The sequence below is a fragment of the Mus caroli genome, unplaced genomic scaffold (assembly GCF_978045245.1).
Source record: "Mus caroli unplaced genomic scaffold, Mus_caroli_1 scaffold_13, whole genome shotgun sequence".
NCBI classification, from domain to species: domain Eukaryota; kingdom Metazoa; phylum Chordata; class Mammalia; order Rodentia; family Muridae; genus Mus; species Mus caroli.
Genome location: NW_028227268.1, coordinates 23,598,615 through 23,623,464, shown reverse-complemented (window position 1 = coordinate 23,623,464; position 24,850 = coordinate 23,598,615). Strand labels below are relative to the sequence as shown.

Below are 24,850 nucleotides of genomic sequence, written 5' to 3'. Positions count from 1 at the left end.
TAAAGGGGTGAGCTGGTGACTTATGTTGAGTCTTTTTCTTCCTCCTCCTCCTCCTCCTCCTCCTTCTCTTCTTCTTCTTCTTCTTCTTCTTCTTCTTCTTCTTCTTCTTCTTCTTCTTCTTCTTCTTCTTCTTCTTCTCCTCCTCCTCCTCCTCCTCCTCCTCCTCCGACCCGTCCAGCAGGTCCAGTTATTCGAGGGTCACGAGGGGACCTCCTCCTAAGAACCAAATGGGGGGTAGAGAGAGAAGAGGGCCTTGTACGAATAACGACACGGAAACCATTCTGGAATGTATCAAAGCCCCGTATTTTGAGAAAGACCCAAGGCTTAAATGCACACAGATACTTATCAGTGGGGAAGTTCTTATGGGAGGGGGGCAATAGAAATTCTTTCTTTTGGCAGCTACACGGGGAAGCAGGAACTTGGTGGTATCAGGGTGTGGTCAGGACATCGGCGATGGCTTAGGGCTGGAACATTCTCGGAATCCGTAGGGCTGGAACATTCTCGGAATTGGTGTGTCGGTCCCGCTTTTGACCCCTTTTTCTTCTCAGGGGGAGAGGCCCAATTTAGAGATCAAGAGTTGTCTCAATAGCTCCCAACAATCTGCAAAGGACCTGGGTTTAGTTCCCAGCATCCACATGGTGGCTTCTAAATACGTATAACTACAGATACAAGGGCTCTGACACTGTCTTCTTGTCACACTTACAAACAGGCAAGTAAACACTCATATACGTAAAATGAAAATAAATGAAAAATAAGAATTTAAATGTTCTTTCAGAGTCAGGTGTAGCCAACTCAAATGTAGCCTCAATCCTCAAGAGGCCGAGGCAAAAGAATTGTATGTTCAAGGTCATCCTTGGCTACACAGACAGATTCAAAACAACACATGAAGAATTCTCACAGATTTGTCAAATTCATATAGTTTTCATACAATTTAAATTCATACCTATGTGCCTCTGAACATAAGAGTGGTTCAGATGACCTGAGTTCACATTCTGGATCCTACATAAAGCTGGAAGGAGATATTTGTGTCCTCTGACTTTCACAAGTACATCATGAGTCATGAAACTATCCAGAAAATTTTCACACTCAAGTACTCATACACATGGACACACTCACACACTCTCACAAACACAGTCACACTTGCCAACACGCTTTCTCTCTCACTCTGTCTCGCTGTCTCTCTCTCTCTCTCTCTCTCTCTCTCTCTCTCTCTCTCTCTCTCTCTGTCTGTCTGTCTGTCTCAGACACACACACACACACACTGGTGCCCATGTGCATGCACAGATACCTCTGATACTAAGTGCTCTATGCGGAGGAGTTCTGGGATGAAAAAAGGCCAGGCCATCTGCATGTGAAGGCCAACAGCCCAGGGACATGCCTAAACATAGTCTCATTTTCTTCTCCTTTCTCCTTTGAACACTGGAAGCCTGGTGCTTAGAATCCCATTAGTGAGGTTGGGGAAATGGGGCAATAAGACAGAAATCAGGTGGTGCCAATACAAGCAGAATGACATCAGGTTGGAGAGAGAGCTGCATGGAGGAAGGATGCCAAGAGAAACAAAAGAAGCCAGATCCCAGGTAGGAAGGTAGATCGGATCGGGAGTATGGGGGGCTTTCTGTACAAACAGATGCTTGTGTGACTTTGCTCAGCTCCTGTTCCATAGATGTTTCAAAGACGAATGAGACAAGAAACCTTGGTCATCACACACCAGAGGAAGGTACACTCTAGGAAGAGACTTGCAAATGTCTGACCAAGGTAATGGTTTGTTGGGCCACCTTCACAGAGCTATTTAAGAGATAGGTGTTTGCACAACCCCCAATCTATATACAAGATTTCAGATGCCCCACAGTGTAGTGGTTTAAAGAAACAGAGACAGAGGCAGATATCAAGAGGGAAAAAGAAAGCAGAATTGTATAACACATATACCACACTTCTGCACATGTGTCATCATATAACAAATCATCCCACATACCGAAGCCCCCAATTCTGCCTCTCCTAAGGGGATGGGCACCTGACAACAAACAGGGGCCAGAGCTGTCTGTCTAAGAGGCTGATAGCTATGTAGGGAGGTAAGGTGGATGGGAATTTGCCATGGACTGGACTCAGTCGGTTCCTCAACCCAGGGTTAAAATCAGGGTTCTGGTACTCAGGTGGGCAAGGACTCAGCCAAAAAAGAAAATAACAAACACAGACAAACACCAGAGAGAGTGTTGCATCTGCATGTAATTTCTCAAGAAGAAAGGCTAGAGAGAAAGAGAGAGAGAAAGAGAGACAAAGAAAGGAGATCGAGAGGAGAGGAGTAAGAGGAGTAAGAGCAAGAGGAGTGGGGTGGGGGCAAACAGCCCCTCTTAAAGTATGCTACTATCTTTTCTGCTGCTAGGTAACTGGGGAGGAGTTTAGCCTGAAGGTCAGAAGCTTGGGACATTGCCTATGTGACTGCTAGCCATGCTTCTGTGTTGGGGCTGAGGGGACGGTAACTTCAACAGGAGCCAGGGTTCCAGGAGACATGAGAGAATGCCTTCCATCCCATGTAGGTGAATTATCGCCACAGGGTCCCGGGGTTCAGACCTCAGCTCGTCTTGAAACCAGACTGTCTTTGCATAGCCCAATGCCCCACAGAGCATAAGTAAATTTTATGCCCCAGTCCAGCTAATTTTTAATAAATAAAACAGGAGGAATTTTGCCCTCTCCCCACCCAGCCTTCAGCAGGATGGCTCAGACCTGGTTTACCACAGTTGCTAGACCACCTAGGGTGGAGTCTTCCAACCTAAGTAAAGTATGTTGTCCTGCCACATCTATGGTTTCCTTCAAGATACCACTACCTACTGAGAGGCTAAACCTCTTTTCCTGGTGTGACCCTGAAAAAACAAGGAGATCCTGGCATGGTGGAGGATGCTTTCCCCTCTGCTTTACAGGCTTAGACTCTTAAGTAAACATTGGGCCTTTATCAGAAACTTGTCTTGGTCTCATTATTTCTCTAGACACCTTTACCATTCAAACCCCAACTTTCCTTTCAGGGACTCAGTAACCTGTGGCCCCTGGCAGCTACAGAAGACAATATGAGCTCACTCTATCCTGCCTCCTCAGTATTCTGTGTATACTGGTACCAAGCTATGCATGTGTAGCCAATGCACATATACACATAGAGAGAGGTAACAATCAGCAGGCTGATGCATACAAAGATGAAGGGCAGATTCTCAGCTGCTCTGCTGCTTATAGTTCCTGAACATACAGGATTTCTTATCACTTATAATTTCCACAAGGCCTCAGATGAATGGCATTCGCTTTCAGATGGGCCACAATGACACCAGAGCAGTGATCCATGCTGTATCACTCCTGTACACATTCACACCATTCACACGAATGCCTGAGTATACACATACACACACACACACACACACACACAAACACACACACACACACACACACACACATACTGCCAATTCCCACTGCCTCCCTTGCTCCCCAAAGTTCACAAGCAAACTTTCAGACTCTACTTCTTTCTGTTTCAGCTCCAGGGACATAGATACCTGCCTGGAAACTCCCTACTTACCCCCTCATCTCTTAGCAGGTCAGGGGCCAGGGCCTGAGGTGGGGCACTTCAGACAAGTTGATGCTGATCTCCTGGAACAAAAAGGGGTGAGATCATCGAGAGAGGCAGGGTCTGTGGGAGTCTACAACCCAGCCTCGAAGGAGGCATAAAGCAGCCTTAACCGGTAAGGGACAGTCAGTCATTCCGTCAACCTATAGACAGAACGAGCTCTGGTTCCTCACCAAACACCTGCTGCCAGACAGGACCTAGCATCACCCTTCCCTGGTAAGATCAATGACAGCTGAGAAGGCATGAGGACATTCTGGGGAGCCACGGGAAGGTTGGGGCCAAATGGGCATGGGATTTCTTATCCTTTATCATGGCCTTAAAGTCCTGGATTTCACTGGGGATAGGATTCATAGTAAGCCACAGAGAGAAAGGAGGCCCTTTGAATTCCTCTCTTATGAAGGGTAGGTACTTCTAGGTGCCTCGGACCAGCCTCAGTTGGCCCCCCTCAATCCGTGGGAGAAATTATGGTTCTGGACAGGTAGGCAAGGAGTTGGTGAGAAGTGGGTGACAAACAGACACAAGGGAGTTCTATATCTGAATGTAATTTGTCTCAAAGCGAGCACCAGTCTTATAAGAGACTTTTACTCAAAACAGAAGAATGCAAACAAAAAGCTAACCAATTGGAATCAAAAGGAACCAATTGGGATCAAAAGCAGCCCTACCTAAGGTCAGCTTAATCTTAGAAGCCAGAGGCAAGGGCTTCGTGCCCTTGCCATAGTTCCAAATCTAGTCTACCTTATAGTCCACCTTCCCCCTAGGCCATTGTAAATTCTTGTGTATGGGTGTAACTCGGCTATCTATAGTTCTAAGTATTTACTCTAGCTCCTTCTTAGACCACAACCTTCCTTCTTCCTGGATAATTGTAAATTCTTGCAACGGGAGTAGCTTGGCTATTATCCTAAGTGATTTTGTGGGGGAACTTTCTACTAATAAGTAATGTAGTCTGCCATACTTAACTATAATAAGAATTCTAAACTTATTTTTGCTAAGCTTGCCCTGAGATTTCTAACTCTATGCAGTAGATAGTAATGCCTGATTTCTTGCACTATCTCTTACAATACTAGAGGCAATTTTGAATGTCACTGAATAGGCAACATTCTTACTGAATTCCAAGCCCAGAGTACTACCTAGGGCATTGGTGAAGGCCAGGAAGCAAAGTTTGGCAACTCATTGCTTGGAGACTCCTATAATAAAACAATACTGAAAGAAAGCAGACAGATCCATACTCTGACTAACACAAGGACAAAATTGGAGCATATGTGCTATAGGATGTCACAGTTCCAGGAGACTTAAGTTTCCGTGAACTTTTCACCTCGGGACTGCATCCAGGCTTTTGAGCTTGTCACATGGGTCACTACTGGAGTGAATGTGGCATCTAGGTACACTCAGTTTGTCTCTGGAGGGACATTGGCAATCCCAACCCCTCCAGGAACAAGGGCTGGAAAATATATTGTAGATGGCAGGATGGCCCCCACACATCTGTGTGTGCACCTTCTGTTTCCCTGCCTCTGTCAAGTACTATAGAAAGGTGAGACTGATGAAGGCTAGCTGATGTGTCTGACCTCTTCCACCCACCAGGAAAACCTGGGTGTATCTCCTGGATGCCCAGGTGAGATACCTGGGCTTCAAAGACAGAGTCCTAAGATGTCAAACTTGCGGTCCTTGCAGGGCCCACATCATCTTGGTGCCTCTCCTCCCAGCATGTCTCCCAGGACACCACACTCACTCTTTCTATGCTTCTTTAACCAGAAATGGGGCCTGGTGCTAGTGTTGATGCTGTAGAGGTGACTAATTCCCATTTTATGATCTCTGGGAAGAAGTCACAGTTGAGTAGGCAAAGCAGTCTGGTTAACAGATCGTAACAGGTTGAATTAGCAGGTGTTTCATAGGTCGTTATACAAGGTGCCTTAGGAATACAAGCAGAGTCACCAAAATGTCCAAAAGAGTAAAGGGGTGAGCTGGTGACTTATGTTGAGTCTTTTTCTTCCTCCTCCTCCTCCTCCTCCTCCTTCTCTTCTTCTTCTTCTTCTTCTTCTTCTTCTTCTTCTTCTTCTTCTTCTTCTTCTTCTTCTTCTTCTTCTTCTCCTCCTCCTCCTCCTCCTCCTCCTCCTCCGACCCGTCCAGCAGGTCCAGTTATTCGAGGGTCACGAGGGGACCTCCTCCTAAGAACCAAATGGGGGGTAGAGAGAGAAGAGGGCCTTGTACGAATAACGACACGGAAACCATTCTGGAATGTATCAAAGCCCCGTATTTTGAGAAAGACCCAAGGCTTAAATGCACACAGATACTTATCAGTGGGGAAGTTCTTATGGGAGGGGGGCAATAGAAATTCTTTCTTTTGGCAGCTACACGGGGAAGCAGGAACTTGGTGGTATCAGGGTGTGGTCAGGACATCGGCGATGGCTTAGGGCTGGAACATTCTCGGAATCCGTAGGGCTGGAACATTCTCGGAATTGGTGTGTCGGTCCCGCTTTTGACCCCTTTTTCTTCTCAGGGGGAGAGGCCCAATTTAGAGATCAAGAGTTGTCTCAATAGCTCCCAACAATCTGCAAAGGACCTGGGTTTAGTTCCCAGCATCCACATGGTGGCTTCTAAATACGTATAACTACAGATACAAGGGCTCTGACACTGTCTTCTTGTCACACTTACAAACAGGCAAGTAAACACTCATATACGTAAAATGAAAATAAATGAAAAATAAGAATTTAAATGTTCTTTCAGAGTCAGGTGTAGCCAACTCAAATGTAGCCTCAATCCTCAAGAGGCCGAGGCAAAAGAATTGTATGTTCAAGGTCATCCTTGGCTACACAGACAGATTCAAAACAACACATGAAGAATTCTCACAGATTTGTCAAATTCATATAGTTTTCATACAATTTAAATTCATACCTATGTGCCTCTGAACATAAGAGTGGTTCAGATGACCTGAGTTCACATTCTGGATCCTACATAAAGCTGGAAGGAGATATTTGTGTCCTCTGACTTTCACAAGTACATCATGAGTCATGAAACTATCCAGAAAATTTTCACACTCAAGTACTCATACACATGGACACACTCACACACTCTCACAAACACAGTCACACTTGCCAACACGCTTTCTCTCTCACTCTGTCTCGCTGTCTCTCTCTCTCTCTCTCTCTCTCTCTCTCTCTCTCTCTCTGTCTGTCTGTCTGTCTCAGACACACACACACACACACTGGTGCCCATGTGCATGCACAGATACCTCTGATACTAAGTGCTCTATGCGGAGGAGTTCTGGGATGAAAAAAGGCCAGGCCATCTGCATGTGAAGGCCAACAGCCCAGGGACATGCCTAAACATAGTCTCATTTTCTTCTCCTTTCTCCTTTGAACACTGGAAGCCTGGTGCTTAGAATCCCATTAGTGAGGTTGGGGAAATGGGGCAATAAGACAGAAATCAGGTGGTGCCAATACAAGCAGAATGACATCAGGTTGGAGAGAGAGCTGCATGGAGGAAGGATGCCAAGAGAAACAAAAGAAGCCAGATCCCAGGTAGGAAGGTAGATCGGATCGGGAGTATGGGGGGCTTTCTGTACAAACAGATGCTTGTGTGACTTTGCTCAGCTCCTGTTCCATAGATGTTTCAAAGACGAATGAGACAAGAAACCTTGGTCATCACACACCAGAGGAAGGTACACTCTAGGAAGAGACTTGCAAATGTCTGACCAAGGTAATGGTTTGTTGGGCCACCTTCACAGAGCTATTTAAGAGATAGGTGTTTGCACAACCCCCAATCTATATACAAGATTTCAGATGCCCCACAGTGTAGTGGTTTAAAGAAACAGAGACAGAGGCAGATATCAAGAGGGAAAAAGAAAGCAGAATTGTATAACACATATACCACACTTCTGCACATGTGTCATCATATAACAAATCATCCCACATACCGAAGCCCCCAATTCTGCCTCTCCTAAGGGGATGGGCACCTGACAACAAACAGGGGCCAGAGCTGTCTGTCTAAGAGGCTGATAGCTATGTAGGGAGGTAAGGTGGATGGGAATTTGCCATGGACTGGACTCAGTCGGTTCCTCAACCCAGGGTTAAAATCAGGGTTCTGGTACTCAGGTGGGCAAGGACTCAGCCAAAAAAGAAAATAACAAACACAGACAAACACCAGAGAGAGTGTTGCATCTGCATGTAATTTCTCAAGAAGAAAGGCTAGAGAGAAAGAGAGAGAGAAAGAGAGACAAAGAAAGGAGATCGAGAGGAGAGGAGTAAGAGGAGTAAGAGCAAGAGGAGTGGGGTGGGGGCAAACAGCCCCTCTTAAAGTATGCTACTATCTTTTCTGCTGCTAGGTAACTGGGGAGGAGTTTAGCCTGAAGGTCAGAAGCTTGGGACATTGCCTATGTGACTGCTAGCCATGCTTCTGTGTTGGGGCTGAGGGGACGGTAACTTCAACAGGAGCCAGGGTTCCAGGAGACATGAGAGAATGCCTTCCATCCCATGTAGGTGAATTATCGCCACAGGGTCCCGGGGTTCAGACCTCAGCTCGTCTTGAAACCAGACTGTCTTTGCATAGCCCAATGCCCCACAGAGCATAAGTAAATTTTATGCCCCAGTCCAGCTAATTTTTAATAAATAAAACAGGAGGAATTTTGCCCTCTCCCCACCCAGCCTTCAGCAGGATGGCTCAGACCTGGTTTACCACAGTTGCTAGACCACCTAGGGTGGAGTCTTCCAACCTAAGTAAAGTATGTTGTCCTGCCACATCTATGGTTTCCTTCAAGATACCACTACCTACTGAGAGGCTAAACCTCTTTTCCTGGTGTGACCCTGAAAAAACAAGGAGATCCTGGCATGGTGGAGGATGCTTTCCCCTCTGCTTTACAGGCTTAGACTCTTAAGTAAACATTGGGCCTTTATCAGAAACTTGTCTTGGTCTCATTATTTCTCTAGACACCTTTACCATTCAAACCCCAACTTTCCTTTCAGGGACTCAGTAACCTGTGGCCCCTGGCAGCTACAGAAGACAATATGAGCTCACTCTATCCTGCCTCCTCAGTATTCTGTGTATACTGGTACCAAGCTATGCATGTGTAGCCAATGCACATATACACATAGAGAGAGGTAACAATCAGCAGGCTGATGCATACAAAGATGAAGGGCAGATTCTCAGCTGCTCTGCTGCTTATAGTTCCTGAACATACAGGATTTCTTATCACTTATAATTTCCACAAGGCCTCAGATGAATGGCATTCGCTTTCAGATGGGCCACAATGACACCAGAGCAGTGATCCATGCTGTATCACTCCTGTACACATTCACACCATTCACACGAATGCCTGAGTATACACATACACACACACACACACACACACACAAACACACACACACACACACACACACACATACTGCCAATTCCCACTGCCTCCCTTGCTCCCCAAAGTTCACAAGCAAACTTTCAGACTCTACTTCTTTCTGTTTCAGCTCCAGGGACATAGATACCTGCCTGGAAACTCCCTACTTACCCCCTCATCTCTTAGCAGGTCAGGGGCCAGGGCCTGAGGTGGGGCACTTCAGACAAGTTGATGCTGATCTCCTGGAACAAAAAGGGGTGAGATCATCGAGAGAGGCAGGGTCTGTGGGAGTCTACAACCCAGCCTCGAAGGAGGCATAAAGCAGCCTTAACCGGTAAGGGACAGTCAGTCATTCCGTCAACCTATAGACAGAACGAGCTCTGGTTCCTCACCAAACACCTGCTGCCAGACAGGACCTAGCATCACCCTTCCCTGGTAAGATCAATGACAGCTGAGAAGGCATGAGGACATTCTGGGGAGCCACGGGAAGGTTGGGGCCAAATGGGCATGGGATTTCTTATCCTTTATCATGGCCTTAAAGTCCTGGATTTCACTGGGGATAGGATTCATAGTAAGCCACAGAGAGAAAGGAGGCCCTTTGAATTCCTCTCTTATGAAGGGTAGGTACTTCTAGGTGCCTCGGACCAGCCTCAGTTGGCCCCCCTCAATCCGTGGGAGAAATTATGGTTCTGGACAGGTAGGCAAGGAGTTGGTGAGAAGTGGGTGACAAACAGACACAAGGGAGTTCTATATCTGAATGTAATTTGTCTCAAAGCGAGCACCAGTCTTATAAGAGACTTTTACTCAAAACAGAAGAATGCAAACAAAAAGCTAACCAATTGGAATCAAAAGGAACCAATTGGGATCAAAAGCAGCCCTACCTAAGGTCAGCTTAATCTTAGAAGCCAGAGGCAAGGGCTTCGTGCCCTTGCCATAGTTCCAAATCTAGTCTACCTTATAGTCCACCTTCCCCCTAGGCCATTGTAAATTCTTGTGTATGGGTGTAACTCGGCTATCTATAGTTCTAAGTATTTACTCTAGCTCCTTCTTAGACCACAACCTTCCTTCTTCCTGGATAATTGTAAATTCTTGCAACGGGAGTAGCTTGGCTATTATCCTAAGTGATTTTGTGGGGGAACTTTCTACTAATAAGTAATGTAGTCTGCCATACTTAACTATAATAAGAATTCTAAACTTATTTTTGCTAAGCTTGCCCTGAGATTTCTAACTCTATGCAGTAGATAGTAATGCCTGATTTCTTGCACTATCTCTTACAATACTAGAGGCAATTTTGAATGTCACTGAATAGGCAACATTCTTACTGAATTCCAAGCCCAGAGTACTACCTAGGGCATTGGTGAAGGCCAGGAAGCAAAGTTTGGCAACTCATTGCTTGGAGACTCCTATAATAAAACAATACTGAAAGAAAGCAGACAGATCCATACTCTGACTAACACAAGGACAAAATTGGAGCATATGTGCTATAGGATGTCACAGTTCCAGGAGACTTAAGTTTCCGTGAACTTTTCACCTCGGGACTGCATCCAGGCTTTTGAGCTTGTCACATGGGTCACTACTGGAGTGAATGTGGCATCTAGGTACACTCAGTTTGTCTCTGGAGGGACATTGGCAATCCCAACCCCTCCAGGAACAAGGGCTGGAAAATATATTGTAGATGGCAGGATGGCCCCCACACATCTGTGTGTGCACCTTCTGTTTCCCTGCCTCTGTCAAGTACTATAGAAAGGTGAGACTGATGAAGGCTAGCTGATGTGTCTGACCTCTTCCACCCACCAGGAAAACCTGGGTGTATCTCCTGGATGCCCAGGTGAGATACCTGGGCTTCAAAGACAGAGTCCTAAGATGTCAAACTTGCGGTCCTTGCAGGGCCCACATCATCTTGGTGCCTCTCCTCCCAGCATGTCTCCCAGGACACCACACTCACTCTTTCTATGCTTCTTTAACCAGAAATGGGGCCTGGTGCTAGTGTTGATGCTGTAGAGGTGACTAATTCCCATTTTATGATCTCTGGGAAGAAGTCACAGTTGAGTAGGCAAAGCAGTCTGGTTAACAGATCGTAACAGGTTGAATTAGCAGGTGTTTCATAGGTCGTTATACAAGGTGCCTTAGGAATACAAGCAGAGTCACCAAAATGTCCAAAAGAGTAAAGGGGTGAGCTGGTGACTTATGTTGAGTCTTTTTCTTCCTCCTCCTCCTCCTCCTCCTTCTCTTCTTCTTCTTCTTCTTCTTCTTCTTCTTCTTCTTCTTCTTCTTCTTCTTCTTCTTCTCCTCCTCCTCCTCCTCCTCCTCCTCCTCCTCCTCCTCCTCCTCCTCCTCCTCCTCCTCCTCCTCCTCCTCCTCCTCCGACCCGTCCAGCAGGTCCAGTTATTCGAGGGTCACGAGGGGACCTCCTCCTAAGAACCAAATGGGGGGTAGAGAGAGAAGAGGGCCTTGTAAGAATAACGACACGGAAACCATTCTGGAATGTATCAAAGCCCCGTATTTTGAGAAAGACCCAAGGCTTAAATGCACACAGATACTTATCAGTGGGGAAGTTCTTATGGGAGGGGGGCAATAGAAATTCTTTCTTTTGGCAGCTACACGGGGAAGCAGGAACTTGGTGGTATCAGGGTGTGGTCAGGACATCGACGATGGCTTAGGGCTGGAACATTCTCGGAATCGGTAGGGCTGGAACATTCTCAGAATTGGTGTGTCGGTCCCGCTTTTGACCCCTTTTTCTTCTCAGGGGGAGAGGCCCAATTTAGAGATCAAGAGTTGTCTCAATAGCTCCCAACACTCCTCCTCCTCCTCCTCCTCCTCCTCCTCCTCCTCCTTCTTCTTCCTCTTCTTCTTCTTCTTCTTCTTCTTCTTCTTCTTCTTCTTCTTCTTCTTCTTCTTCTTCTTCTTCTTCTTCTTCTTCTTCTTCTTCTTCTCCCTCTTCTTGCTCCGGCCCCTCTTGCCCTAATTCCAAAGATTTATTTATTTATTATATGGAAGTACACTGTAGCTATCTTCAGACACACCAGAAGAGGGCATCAGATCTCATTACAGATGGTTGTAAGTTACAATGTGTTTGCGGGGATTAGAACTCAGGACCTCCAGAAGAGCAGTCAGTGCTCTTAACCACATAGCCATCTCTGCAGGCCTTGAGTTGAGTCTTAAAGGATGAATAAAAATTAATTTTACTGGAAAGGGGATATATCGTAAAATAAAAATTTATTTTATTGGAAAGGGGATATATCGTAAACAGAACTAACAAAGGAAAATAAGTGAGCGAGAAAGATGAACTGGGAAACTATCCCACTTATATCCATGTTGCTAGGAGGTGGGTGGGAGGGAAGTGCAGGGTACAAGCAAGTGTAGCCTTCCAAGGAAAGGGCAACCGGGGAAGCTGCCCAGCTCTGACTATGCAGGCTCCTGGGCCCAATGTGGTGCTTCCTTTCCCTGGTGTCCCCAGGTCTCCTAGTTTCAACTGTCCCTTAGAGTGAGAAGACAGTTCACTTCCCCTACTGATCACAGACACTAGCTGAGCTCTGTGGCTGAGAAGAAATATACATAGAATGAGAAAAGAGCCCTTGGCAAAGGGGAAGGCTGGCATCATGTGTCAGCCATGTGAACTCTAGAGATTGGGATTGACCATCACAATAGAAGGAGTCCGTGGGCACCTTCCAGATCCAACATCCAGGCAGCTCTAATTGTGACCCCCTCCACCCCCCAGCTCTAGGAGTGAAGCCTAGTGACAACCTCTTACAAAGTCCTTACCAGGTCTTGATGACTCAAGTGGCTGCCTGGACATTCTCCATCTCTTTCTCCACAGAGACAATGCCCATGTTTGAGGATGTCACCCGGGCCCTGGCTAGACAGCTGAACCCTGGAGGGGATCTGACACCCCTAGACAGCCTCATTGACTTCGATCGCTTCTATCCCTTCTGCCTGGTGCTGAGGAAGAGGAAGAGCACACTGTTCTGGGGTGCCCGCTATGTGCGCACCGACTACACTCTCCTGGATTTGCTGGAACCGGGCAGCTCCCCCTCAGGTCAGCCTCTCACCCAGAGCTGGGCTCTGAAGTATGCTCTGGGGCTAGGGCCAGCCATCTGACCACAAGGAAGATTTCAAGCTCTTCGCCCTGATATGGTTAGGTGTCACCAAGCCCAAAGTTCTCTCTAGGGGTGCTGATGAGTGGGGGTACCTCCCAGATCAGTGGCTTCTGTCTTTTCCTTCCCACAGATCCGATAGACCGTGGCAACTTTAGCTATAAAAATACACTGGATGCCCAAGTACAGGTACATTTGAAAGTGCCAAAGATGATGAAGGTAAAGGGGACTGCAGGCCGGTCACAAAGCAGCACACTGGAGGTGCGGACATTCCGCGTGACTCCCACGGCTCTGGAGAACTTGTGCAAGGAGAGGTGAGAGAGAACAGGGCTGAGGGGCTGACAGGATCAATATTTGATAAATGGAACTTCATGAAAATGAAAAGTTTCTGTAAGGCAAAGAATGTTGTGAATAGGACAAAAAGGCAGTGTACAGATTGGAAAGCATCTTCACCAACCCTCTATCTGACAGAGGGCTAATGCACTGAGTTTACAAAGAAACCAAAGAGTTGGGCGTTAATATCCAAAATGACATAATCTAAAAATGGGGTTCAGAGCTAACCTGAGAATTCTCAGCAACGGAATCTAGACGAGCAGAGAAGCACTTAAGGAAGTATTTAAGTCTTTAGTCATCAGTGAAAAGTCAGTCAAAACATCTCTGTAGTTCCATCCTGTACCTATCACGATGGCTAAGATCAAACTTTACTAGATAGCACACGCTCACAAGGATTTAGAGCTCGGTGGGAGTATAAACTTGTGCAACCAATTTGAAATATATTTGTCAATTTTTCAAAAAACTGAGAGTAGCTCAGGCAATTGGATAAGGCAGGAAGGCACAGAAAGAAAGAAGATCCAATGTGGTCCAAGTTTAGGGGGGGGTCACCCAGTTTAGTGAGTGGGGGTCACTGTGATTTCTGCAGAGTGAGATTCCAATGGGGCGATGAAGACTCAGACTGTGAGTATGGTTCACCCTTTGAGACATTTGCAGTAGATGAAGGAGAGAAATAGGGCAGTGATTTGAGGGAGTACTCAGGAATAAAAATAGATTCTGTGAGGACAGAGATGTGTTTTCATACAGAAGCAAAGGCGAGAAGGAAGTGGAGATGCCAGGTGATGAGCATCCAGCTGTTGGCACAGTTTATCTCAGAGTGCTGGGAGGTCATTGGCATCATCTCTGTTTTATAGATGAGGGAACTCAGACTCAAAGCTGCTACTCTGCCAGGAAGCAGAAGTCTGAGTTTCCACTGTGACCTGATCTGAGCTCTCATTCCTTCCCTGGCACCAGTACTGTCTAGGATTGAAAAAATTTAAAAGCAGACACTGAGGTGCATAGTGGCACACACCTTTAGTCCCAGTGTTTGGGAGACAAAGGCAGGTGAATCTCTGTGAGTTCAAGGTCAACCCTTTGTACACAGGCCAGGCAAGGCAGTACAGAGGAACCCTGTCTCTAAAATAAAATAATACAAAACACAGGTGGTGGCCCTGGTGAAGAAATGCTGAGAGTAGTGTCTTCCTGTTTCTCCTGCCTTAGAAAACTGTCAGCAGACCACTCGTTCCTGAAGGAGATGAGGAAACTCAGAGAGAACATCTACGTGGTGATGGAGGTGGTAGAAGCTATAGAGGAAGTCACACTGGAGCAATCTAACAATGCAAATACGGATGTCTCTCTCAGCTTGGCCCTACTGGGACTACAGGTTTGCTATACACAGACACAGATAGAAATAGACAGGGATGGAGAGAGACAGACCACACACTGTCCTTTGCTCAGTGGTACCCAGCAGGCCAGGTCTCCATAGGCCACAGACAACACAGAGCAAGTTCAGTGATACAAGATTTGTCCTCACCCCTGCCCTGCTCTCCTCTCTGGTATGGTGGTGCACACTAGTAATCCCAGCACTCAGAAGGCAGAGGCAGGAGAGTCACGGGTTCAAGGTCAGTCTGGACTGCCTGGTAAGATCCCAGGAAGAGGGCAGTTTCCTGCTTTCAGAATGTCCTTACTTATAGATGAGTCACACAGGTAAAGCCCAGTAGAAATAAGTGCATCTCTTATAATCTATACATACATCTAGTGAGTGTGTTCTAGAGGAAAGGTATGGGATTGGGAGCCAGAGGAAGACTTCCCGAATGAGATAAGAATGGGGCAGCTGAGCCGGGCGGTTGGTGGCACACACCTTTAATCAGAGCACTTGGGAGGCAGTGGCAGGCAGATTTTTCAGTTCAAGGCCAGTCTGGTCTACAGAATGAGTTCCAGATCAGCCAGGGCTATACAGAGAAACCCTGTCTGGAAAAAACAAAAAACAAAAAACAAAAACAAAACAAAAACAAGAATGGGGCATCTGGTGTGGAGGAAGAAGGAACCTGGGATGTGGGGCAGGATGATCCACAGGGAGGTGCTAGAGCAAGTCTGTCCAGTTCGCTCTGCTGTCCAATCCAGAAGCAGGCATAGCTTGTTAGGGGGTGATCACTAGAAATGAATGGGAAGGAGGCTGGAGAGATGGCTCAGTGGTTAAGAGCACTGACTGCTCTTCCAAAGGTTCTGAGTTCAATTTTCAGCAATCACATGGTGGCTCACAACCATCTATAATGGGATCCAATGCTCTCTTCTGGTGGGTGTAAAGACAGTGATAGTATACTCATATACATAAAATAAATAAATGAATATATACAAATGAATATGTGTGTACATGAATGAATGAATGAATGAATGAATGAATGAATGAATGGGAAGGCTTCAAGGGCCATAAGTTCAGAGCACAGAGAAAGTCAACTGGAGATCCTACTGAAGGCTTTCCTACTGCTTGTGTCCTCAAAGACTGTCAGACCTAGCCCTGTACCTGCATCCTGCCCCTCCTGCTAATGGATCTCAGAGAACTCACAGATTCTCATTGTGTAATCCTAGAGATCAATGAACAACAACAATGTTCTAACCATCCCCAAGGGCTGCGTCCTGGCCTATCGAGTGAGACAACTGATCGTCTATGGGAAAGATAAGTGGGGTGAGCAGAGACCAGCATGTGCTTACCTCAAGATAAGGGATGGCTGCATCTGTGCAGTGGCATCCTGGGCCTCTCTTGCAGTGTGAGGGGATCAGGCAAGGGTGGGGGGAACAGCATATTATATTGCCCATTGCTGGAGATAGAACCAAGGTTGCTCCAGGTGAAGGAGGAGACCTGAGATCCAGGTGTGTCTGGCACTGGGGAAGCTGTGGGGAGTGACCCTAAAGCCAAATGTGCACAGCCTCTGACCTCAGGAAGCCCAAGGAGACAGATCCTGACAGCAGCACTCGATTGGTGATGGTGGGGGGGGGGGAGATGCTATTGAAGGGAAGAGCTTACACTTCCAACAGTGAAGGTCGGGTAAGGAATCAGATGGGGCATTTGAGGAGCTTGAGGCTGAAGAAGGAAGGGTGTGGCAAGCTGGTAATGACAGCCTGATGCCTTCTCTTTTCCCTTACAGACATTCCGCACATTTGCAATGACAGCATGGAAACCTTCTTTAAGCCCAGGGCCGTGCCTTATACCATCTCCAGCATTCGTAGGAGCCTCCCCACATCTCCTGCCCGAATGATATCTGGTAAAGTCTCCCACACTAAAATAGCAGCAGCTCCTATAATCTACCAACAAGAGCATTGGCTCCTGTTTCCTGGGCTTTCAGACAGATAGATGCATGGGATATAAACACTGCCCAGAAGGAACAAAGAGACAGGGGCCAAAGCACAACCAGAAACAGAGAGATTTGGAGATGGGGTGTGTTCCAAAGCTGTACAGGGGTGGGGGGTGCTCACAGAATCTCCATGTTTTCATAATGCTACCATGATGCTGTCCTGGCAATGGCTTTAGCAAAAGGCAGCAAAGAGTTTGTTGTGACAGGCATTCTTTTTGTGTTTTGAAAAAAACCAAGAGAAGGGAAGCTCATACCTAAGTGTTCCTTTTGACTTAAGTTCAAAACCTTAGTTTTCCTCCATCCTACATCTTGGGACTAGTCAAGAAGATAGTGGGACAAATCTCAGCAAACAGCTGTCCCTCAACTACAGCAGAACTTCCAAAAAGAAGTTAGGATAAGAATAAGAAGATCCAATAAAAAACAATAGAAGGGAAAGAACTGTAGACAAGATGTGCAGGAGATCTGCTGCCCCAGACCTTTGCTGTCAGCGGCCTCAGTAGCTGCAACCTGTTCCGCATGTATCTGCTGTGGTGCTGAGACACCCAGCTGCTGGGTGATACCAGTTCAGCCCGAGTACCCTTTTCACATTAGATCAGTTCTTTTAAAAAAATATATTTATTTTATTTATATAAGTACACTATAGCTATCTACAGACACACCAGTATAGGGCATCAGATCCCATTAAAGATGGCTCTGAGCCACTATGTGATTGTTGGGAATTCACATGGAAGAAACTCAGGACCTTTAAAAGAGCAATCAGTGCTCTTAACCACTGAGCCATCTCTCCAGCCCCCGCCCCCTTTTTAAAGATTTATTTTATTGTATATTAGTACACTGTAGTTGTCTTCAGACACACCAGAAGAGAGCATAGGATCCCATTACATATGGTTGTGAGTCACCATGTGGTTACTGGGAATTGAACTCAGGACCTCTAGAAGAGCAGTCAGTGCTCTTAACTGCTGAGCCATCTCTCCAGCCCCCATGTTAGTTGTGGTCCATTCCTGCCTCCCAGGACTGGAACAAGAGGATTCTGAAGACATCTGGGATCTCAGAGGGGCAGTGCTCTCTCATGCTTCCTAGCAATGGCTGCCATTCTGAAGGATTTTTTGTTTTTGTTTTTGTTTTTGTTTTGTTTTGTTTTTTTGAGACAGGGTTTCTCTGTGTAGCCCTGACTGTCCTGGAACTCACTCTGTAGACTAGGCTGTCCTTGAACTCAGAAATCTGCCTCCAAAGTGCTTGGATCCAGGAAGCCATTCCCCCAACACAGAGTAAATGTACTTTTAGGATTCGGGCAGCTAAACAGACAGGCTGAAGCTCAAAGCCACAGTCCCTGGATACAGACCCACTGCTCTCTGAAACAGTCCCAGTGTCCACTTCATTGAGTTATCAAAACCATCCTTTGTCCACAAACAAGAGAAAGGTTTAGGTGGAGTAGTTGAAACTAGAAGTCAACTGTGCACTGATAAAGAATGAATCCTGAGATACCGGGTGGTAGTGGTAAAAGTAGTGGGAATAACTGTCATGTTAGTTGAAGGCAGGGGGTCTAGTCCACCTCTTTCCTCTATCTTTCCTAACATGGCTTTAACATAAGTTCAAAACCACACCCCTTGGGAAAGAGGAAAAGTCAGATAAAAACTGGAAGCAGGGCACCTGGTCCTGAGGAAAGGGTCACAAAGCCTACAGAATGTTCAGGGTGCGAGGGCACCAGCTGAATTTGTGCCTGCCATATTAACTGTGCCCCTAGGGGAGATGCACAAAGACTTCAAGACATTAAAGGAAGAGATTCAGCGAGAGACTCAAGAATTGGAGAAGTTGAGTCCAGTGGAGCGAAGCTCCCTACTCACTTCCCTCAGCCATCTCCTAGGAAAGAAGAAAGAGCTCCAGGACCTTGAGCAGAAGGTGAGAGCCCAGAGCACAGGGAGTATGGAGGAAGGGGAGTATGGGTGGTGGCGGCCATTGCAGATGGGGAGGGGAACTGGCAATGGCACAGTGACCAGAGGCTGCGGAATAAATAGCAGATATCCTTCCCAAGGCTGCCCAAGTGCACCTTGGCTGCTAGGCTACCACTGTCCCCTTTATCCCTGAAAGAAGAGCATCAGTACAGGGTTCCCGGAAGTGGTTCGAGCCCTCTGATGGCCAGAGGGTACCATAAGCCTATGGCGCCTCCTGCTGGATAACAGCTTGTACTTTCCAGATCTCAAAACCAGGGACCAAAGAGCCTACTACCTACCAGGCCAGCACTTTCTAGGACCTGACCACACACAAAAGAAACAGGGAGTGGGAGAGAGTCAGCCTCGGCTCACAGATTACTGTGTGCCAAGTGCTAGGTTAGACCTTCACCGCAAGTATTAGTCACCCAGTTTTCCTCACAGCTTGAATGGGCTCTACACAAGGGACAGCAAGTGACCCTGGAAGCACTCCCCAAAGATGTCCTGTGGTCAAAGAACGCTATGGATGCCATCCTCTACTTCCTCGGGGCTCTGACAGGTGAGTGAGAAGTGAATCAGATAGGTTCTTTCTCTTATAAGAGTAAATCGTGTGAATGAATTCCCAATGAATGAATGAGTGGATGCCAGGTGGCTTATATGCAACAGTGTGTGAGTATTTATACATATGTATATGTGTGTGTGTGTATTATACAGACACATGTGTGTATGTATATATGTGTGTGTGTGTATGTATATATGTATATGTATATATGTATATGTATACGTGTGTGTGTGTGTGTGTGTACATACACAAGGCTCTGAGTTCAATCCAGGTACTTGCGAGAGAGAGAGAAAAAAATCACCACCAAATTGGTTTCCTTCATAGGGTTTCAGTTGATCCATTTTTTAAAAGGATGTTTTTATTTATTTTATGTATATGAGTAAACATTGTAGCTGTACAGATAGTTGTGAGCCTTCATCTGGTGGTTGGGAATTGAATTTAGGACCTCTGCTCAATCCAGTCTACCCAGCTCGCTCAGGTCAACCCTGCTCGCTCAGTCAATACTTGCTCCTGCTAAAAGATTTATTTATTATTATAAGTAAATACACTGTAGCTGTCTTCAGATGCACCAGAAGAGGGTGTCAGATCTCATGATGGGTGGTTGTAAGCCACCATGTGGTTGCTGGGATTTGAACTCAGGACCTTTGGAAGAGCAGTCAGTGCTCTTACCTGCTGAGCCATCTCTCCAGCCCATGTTGGTCCATTTTGATATTTATTTTTTGCTACATCTTTCAATCCTTCTGTATGGTGCTAAGTCCATCCCTTCCACATTGCTGGCCGCCTGTTAGCTTTAATTTCAGGGTCACTGCTCTTCTGATCTTGGGCCTGTATTTCCTCCTGACCTCTGCATGACACATTTTCCCACTCAAAGACAAAATGTCTGAGTCCTTTGGAGATAAGCTGAGATGTTTGCTACTTTTTTTAAGGGCCATAAGATGGCTCAGTGAGTAAGGTGCTTGCTGCCAAGCCTGACAGTGGGAATTCAATTCCGACACACACTGGAAGGACAGATGCCTGCAAGTTGTCCTATCTCTCCATGTACACACCATGGCATGCACCTGAGTGTGCTTGAACACATACATGCATAAGTTCAAGTGTATACACAACATATACACACATACAAGTGTGCAGAAAACTAGGCATACTGGTGCATACCTTTATTCCCAGAACTGGAGGGACAGAGGCAGGAGGATCTCTGTGACTTCAAGGCCAGCCTGGTTTACATAGTGAGTTCCAGGACAACCAGAGATACATAGTGAGACCCTGTCTCAGAAAGAAAAACTGTGGGTGGGTCAGTGGATGAATTTTCTGTCAAATGCCAAGCCCAAAGGAAACCCCTCAGCTATGGCTATCACAGTGTGGTAGGTAGCTCATGCCTATAATTCAAGCACTCAGGCAGGAGGATCTCTGTAGATCTGAGGCCACACTGGGTACAGAGTGCCTAACTTAACCCTGGGCTACAGAATAAGAGTCTGTCTCAAAAACAAACAGAAAGCACATGACTTCTCCAAAAACTGCTTTGAAAGATTAGAATTTTGGTTGGCTGTTGTTTTTTTAATGAGGTCTCAGTGTGTAGCCCTGGCTGGCCTGGAACTCACTATGTAGAGCAATCTGGCCTCAAACTCACATAGGTTCATATACCTCTGCCGGGCATTAGTGGTGCACACCTTTAATCCCAGCACTAGGGAGGCAGAGACAGGCAGATTTCTTAGTTCGGGTCTAGCCTGGTTCACAGAGTGAGGTCTAGGACAGCCAGGGCTACACAGAAAAATCCTGTCTCGAAGAAACAACAACAAAAACAACAACCACCTCTTCCTTCCAAAATGCTGAAATTAAAGGTTTGTGTCACTTTACCCAGTCAAAAATCACAACATTTTAATTTAATGTCTAGCAAAGATATAAGTTATAGAGCAGGTGTTCATCTGTGGACAGATGGAGGGTGCGATGGATGGATGGATGTGTGGATGGATGGATGGATGGATGGATGGATGGACGGTGGGATGGATGGATGGATGTGTGGATGGATGGATGGATGGATGGATGGATGGACGGTGGGATGGATGGATGGATGGATGGATAAATGCGTGGATGCATGGATTAATTGATCAGAATGTGCTAACACTATTTGTAGTCTGTAGTTCCCTCTGTACCAGCAACACATCGGTTTTTTGGTTTTGTTTTGGTTTTGTTTTTTTTTTTTTTTCTTTCTCTACTTTTCCCTCCAGAGCTAAGTGAAGAACAACTGAAGCTTCTAGTAAAATCCTTGGAGAAAAAGATCCTATCAGTGCAACTGAAGCTGGTGAGAAAAAGTGACAGATTATAGGGGGCATTCAGGGCAGGGTGGGGTGTAAGAGGGAGAGCTAGAACCTGTGGGAACATGCAGACCTACTGTGCTCACAGGCCCCAACCTTATCCCTAGAGAGGTCTTCTCCTCTCCTTAGATGCTTAGGGTACTCAACCTGCTCTGGTAGGAGGGAGTTACCTAATTTCCAGTTACCTTGGTCCCTTGCAGTTTGAAAGCATCTTGGAGCAGAACTTCCTGCAAGATAAAGAGGGTGTTTTCCCCCTGCGGCCTGATCTGCTCTCCTCCCTCAGGGAGGAGGAACTGATCCTAACAGAAGCACTGGTGGGACTAAGCGGCCTGGAAGTCCACAGATCAGGCCCCAAGTACACGTGGGATCCGGACACTCGCCACAACCTCTGTGCCCTCTATGCTGGTCTCTCCCTCCTTCGGCTGCTAAGCAGGGATTCCTAATGCACCTTCTCTGCCTGCTGCCCTAAAGCCTTCCCAGCCTTGCTGTGCTCTGTCTGTAACACTGCAAGACACCACAGAGCCTCCAGGCTGGGGACAACTGAAATGCCAGCTCATCTTGCCTCCACTATTTGTCTCTCTCCTTCTGTCCTCCAGCTCAGCACCCACTAAGCCCATCTCCTGATGCTTAAATCCTGAAGATAACTAAAGATCCCGAGAGAGAGAGAGAGAGAGAGAGAGAGAGAGAGAGAGAGAGAGAGAGTAAAACATTATGTAAGCCCCTAGACTTGTGTCCAAAATAGACCTCACTAATGGCAGAGAGTAAAAGTTTAACTCGTCCCATTTTTCCAGGATGTACTGGCCACAAAGTAGAAGTTTAACTTGCTCCATTGTTTCAGGAAATGTTCATACAGAATACTCTAACTGTTCCTTGAACCCTTATGCTTGCCAAATGCTATAGCCCCATGCCAGGTGTTTGCGGTTTCTGCCTTTATAAACCCCTGATCCCTTGAGTTTGGTTCGACTCCTCTACCCCTGTGTGGGATACAAGTTGTCCCCAGTGCACTGGCCTTTCCCGATTAAACCTCTTGCTGTTTGCATCAAGACCAGTCTCTCGTGAGTTCTTGGGCATTGTGTCATCCCGGGACTTGAGTGAGGGTCCCTCCCGTTTGGGGGGACTTTCAGTACAGAATCATTCAAACCCTTATTACTTTGAGTCACTTCATTAAGAAGGCAGAGGTAAGGCCTGGGGTGGTGGTAATGGTGGTTGTTGTGGTCATGATGATGGTGCGCAACTTTAATCCCAGCACTCATGAGGCAGAGGCAGATGAATCTCTTAAGTTCAAGTTCAGCCTGGGCTACAGAATGCGTTCCAGGACACCCAGGGCTATACAAAACAACCCTGTCTTGAAAACAACAACCACCACATTTATTTCCTAGTCAAATCATTCCCATGTGGGCCTCCAGAAAAAAAAAAAAACTGGCCTTACAAGAATAAATGGAAAACATTATGTCAATCCTAGGAGAAACTGTCTTCTGGTTTTTCTGTAAAGGGAATCTGTCATTTGACCCAGGTAAAGAAACAGCCATGATCCATACATACGCGTTACTGCCCAGACTGTTCCTCAGGCCCACTGGAAAATGCTCCCAGAGCTCAGAGGGTTAGAATCCAGAACGTCTGCTTTACACTGAAAGGATCATCCAAGCTGCCTGCCCTCACCATAGCGCCCGTGTTCTCCAGCCCTGGCTGAGGGCTTGGAGAGGAAAGGAAGGTCTAGGGGACTATGATACAAGCACAAAACAGGACAATAGACTTCACATTGGTTAAGTAGAAAATGAAAAAAAAAAAAATTAAGCCAGGCAGTAGTGGCGCATGCCTTTAATCCCAGCACTTGGGAGACAGAGGTAGAGGAAAGCAGACAGCCAGGGCTATACAGAGAAACCCTGTCTCGAAAAACAAAAACAAAAACAAAAATTTTGTGAAGTACTATTCAAGGGGTTAGAGAGATGTTTAAGAGCATTTAAGAGCATTGTTCTTGTAGAAAAGCCTGGATTAAGTTTCCCAACACCCACGTGTGGCTCACAACCATCCATATCTTTACTTCCAAGGGATTTGAACATTTTGGCCTACATGGGCATATATGTGTGTGTGTGTGTGTGTGTGTGTGTGTGTGTGTGTGTGTGTGTGTGTGTGTGTGTATGCAGACAAAACATTCATATACATAAAATAAATAAATCTTAAAAAATTGTTAGAACCAGGAATGGTGGTGCACACCTTTAATCCCAGCAGTCAGGAGGCAGAGGCAGTGAGTTCAAGACCAGCCTGGTCTACAGGCTGGTTCCAGGATAGCAAGGGCTATGTTGTCTCAAAATAAATAAATAAATAATCAAATAAATAAGTAACTTGTTATTATTATTATTTAAGATGCCCTCAGTTGAGTGTCACAGCAAGCACAGCGCCTGTTGCCAGTACACAGGTCGCATGCTGAGGAAGCCACCCCTAGTACCAAGCCACATGGAAGAAGAAGCAAGGTTCACACTTTGTTGTCTGCTCCTCCAAGAAAACAACAAATCAAATGTACAGACCCATCCTTCTTCCCTCCCCCATACTCATTTTCCAACGTAAAAAGAGGAACATTCCCTTCACACACACACACACACACACACATGAACAGCCATGCACATGGATATACCACACACACACACACACACACACACACACTCACGCACAGCTCTTTAGCAGCTCCAACTCTATCTGAGGAGCCCCACTTCCTGAAGGAAGAGCACACCCTCCTCTCCTCTCACCTCTGTAGGACTGAGAGGAGGAGCAGCTGTTGGCCACACCCCTGCAGTGAGAGACCTGACAGACCAGTGTGGCCCCTGGTGTTGCAGAGTAAGCCTGAGATTATAAGAGGATAAAATGGAGCTTGAGGTCATCTAGCTGTCTCAGATGAGTCCTCCAACACTCACAAAGCATGGGGGAATTCAGGGTCACCCCGCAGGCTCCTAACAGGCTTCTGTACTGAACTTAGGTCTTTGGGATCTAATCCTTGCCTGGTTCTGCTCACTCCCAGCTCTCACAGCCTGGAGAGGGCCATCAAGGATGAGGGTGGAGCTAAATTTTAAGATTTTTGCTGCTGGTCACCTCTGAAATCAATGACTCTCTAAGTCCAAAGCGTTAGTGCAAACAGTTGTTACTGTTACTTGTTTTGTTTTGTTTTCTCTCCTGTACGGATGGAGGCCATGCTAGGCCAAAATTTCTTCCAAGTAGTATCAAGGTCCTTCCATCCATCTTCATTCTGCATGGTCAAGGACTTCTGGATGAGGAGTTGGTAACAAAGCCCTGATGTGATTTTTTTCCTGTCCTTTACATGTATGCAAACTGCTAGTTGTGATGGCAAATGGCTGTAATCCCAGAATTCACCAGGCTGA

The 24,850-nt window shown here is 46.4% G+C and overlaps 1 protein-coding gene and 2 long non-coding RNA genes across 5 annotated transcripts; 1 reads left to right on the top strand and 2 right to left on the bottom strand.

Moving 5' to 3' along the window:
• Window positions 1-251: 251 nt before the first annotated feature.
• LOC147001402 (uncharacterized) lies at window positions 252-5,600 on the bottom strand. Its single transcript, XR_015044847.1, has 3 exons — window positions 5,328-5,600; window positions 3,554-3,624; window positions 252-600 (listed from the first exon to the last, which is right to left on the bottom strand). It is a non-coding gene; the product is annotated as an uncharacterized LOC147001402 (long non-coding RNA).
• Window positions 5,601-5,798: 198 nt separating this feature from the next.
• On the bottom strand, window positions 5,799-11,118 carry LOC147001401 (uncharacterized). Its single transcript, XR_015044846.1, has 3 exons — window positions 10,867-11,118; window positions 9,093-9,163; window positions 5,799-6,147 (listed from the first exon to the last, which is right to left on the bottom strand). It is a non-coding gene; the product is annotated as an uncharacterized LOC147001401 (long non-coding RNA).
• Window positions 11,119-12,743: 1,625 nt separating this feature from the next.
• On the top strand, window positions 12,744-21,922 carry LOC110288377 (gasdermin-A3-like). Of its 3 annotated transcripts, XM_085829233.1 has the most exons (10): window positions 12,744-12,957; window positions 13,149-13,329; window positions 14,546-14,708; window positions 15,914-16,010; window positions 16,471-16,587; window positions 16,729-16,752; window positions 18,419-18,576; window positions 19,050-19,164; window positions 21,393-21,466; window positions 21,680-21,922. In XM_085829233.1, exons 1-10 carry the CDS (start codon window positions 12,744-12,746, stop codon window positions 21,920-21,922), a joined length of 1,386 nt encoding a protein of 461 aa, XP_085685359.1. The 3 variants fall into 3 exon arrangements, with proteins under 3 accessions (XP_085685359.1, XP_085685361.1, XP_085685360.1); XM_085829235.1 differs by lacking the exon at window positions 16,729-16,752 and having other exon boundaries at window positions 16,471-16,520; window positions 18,370-18,576; XM_085829234.1 differs by lacking the exon at window positions 16,729-16,752 and having other exon boundaries at window positions 16,471-16,523; window positions 18,370-18,576.
• Window positions 21,923-24,850: the final 2,928 nt, after the last annotated feature.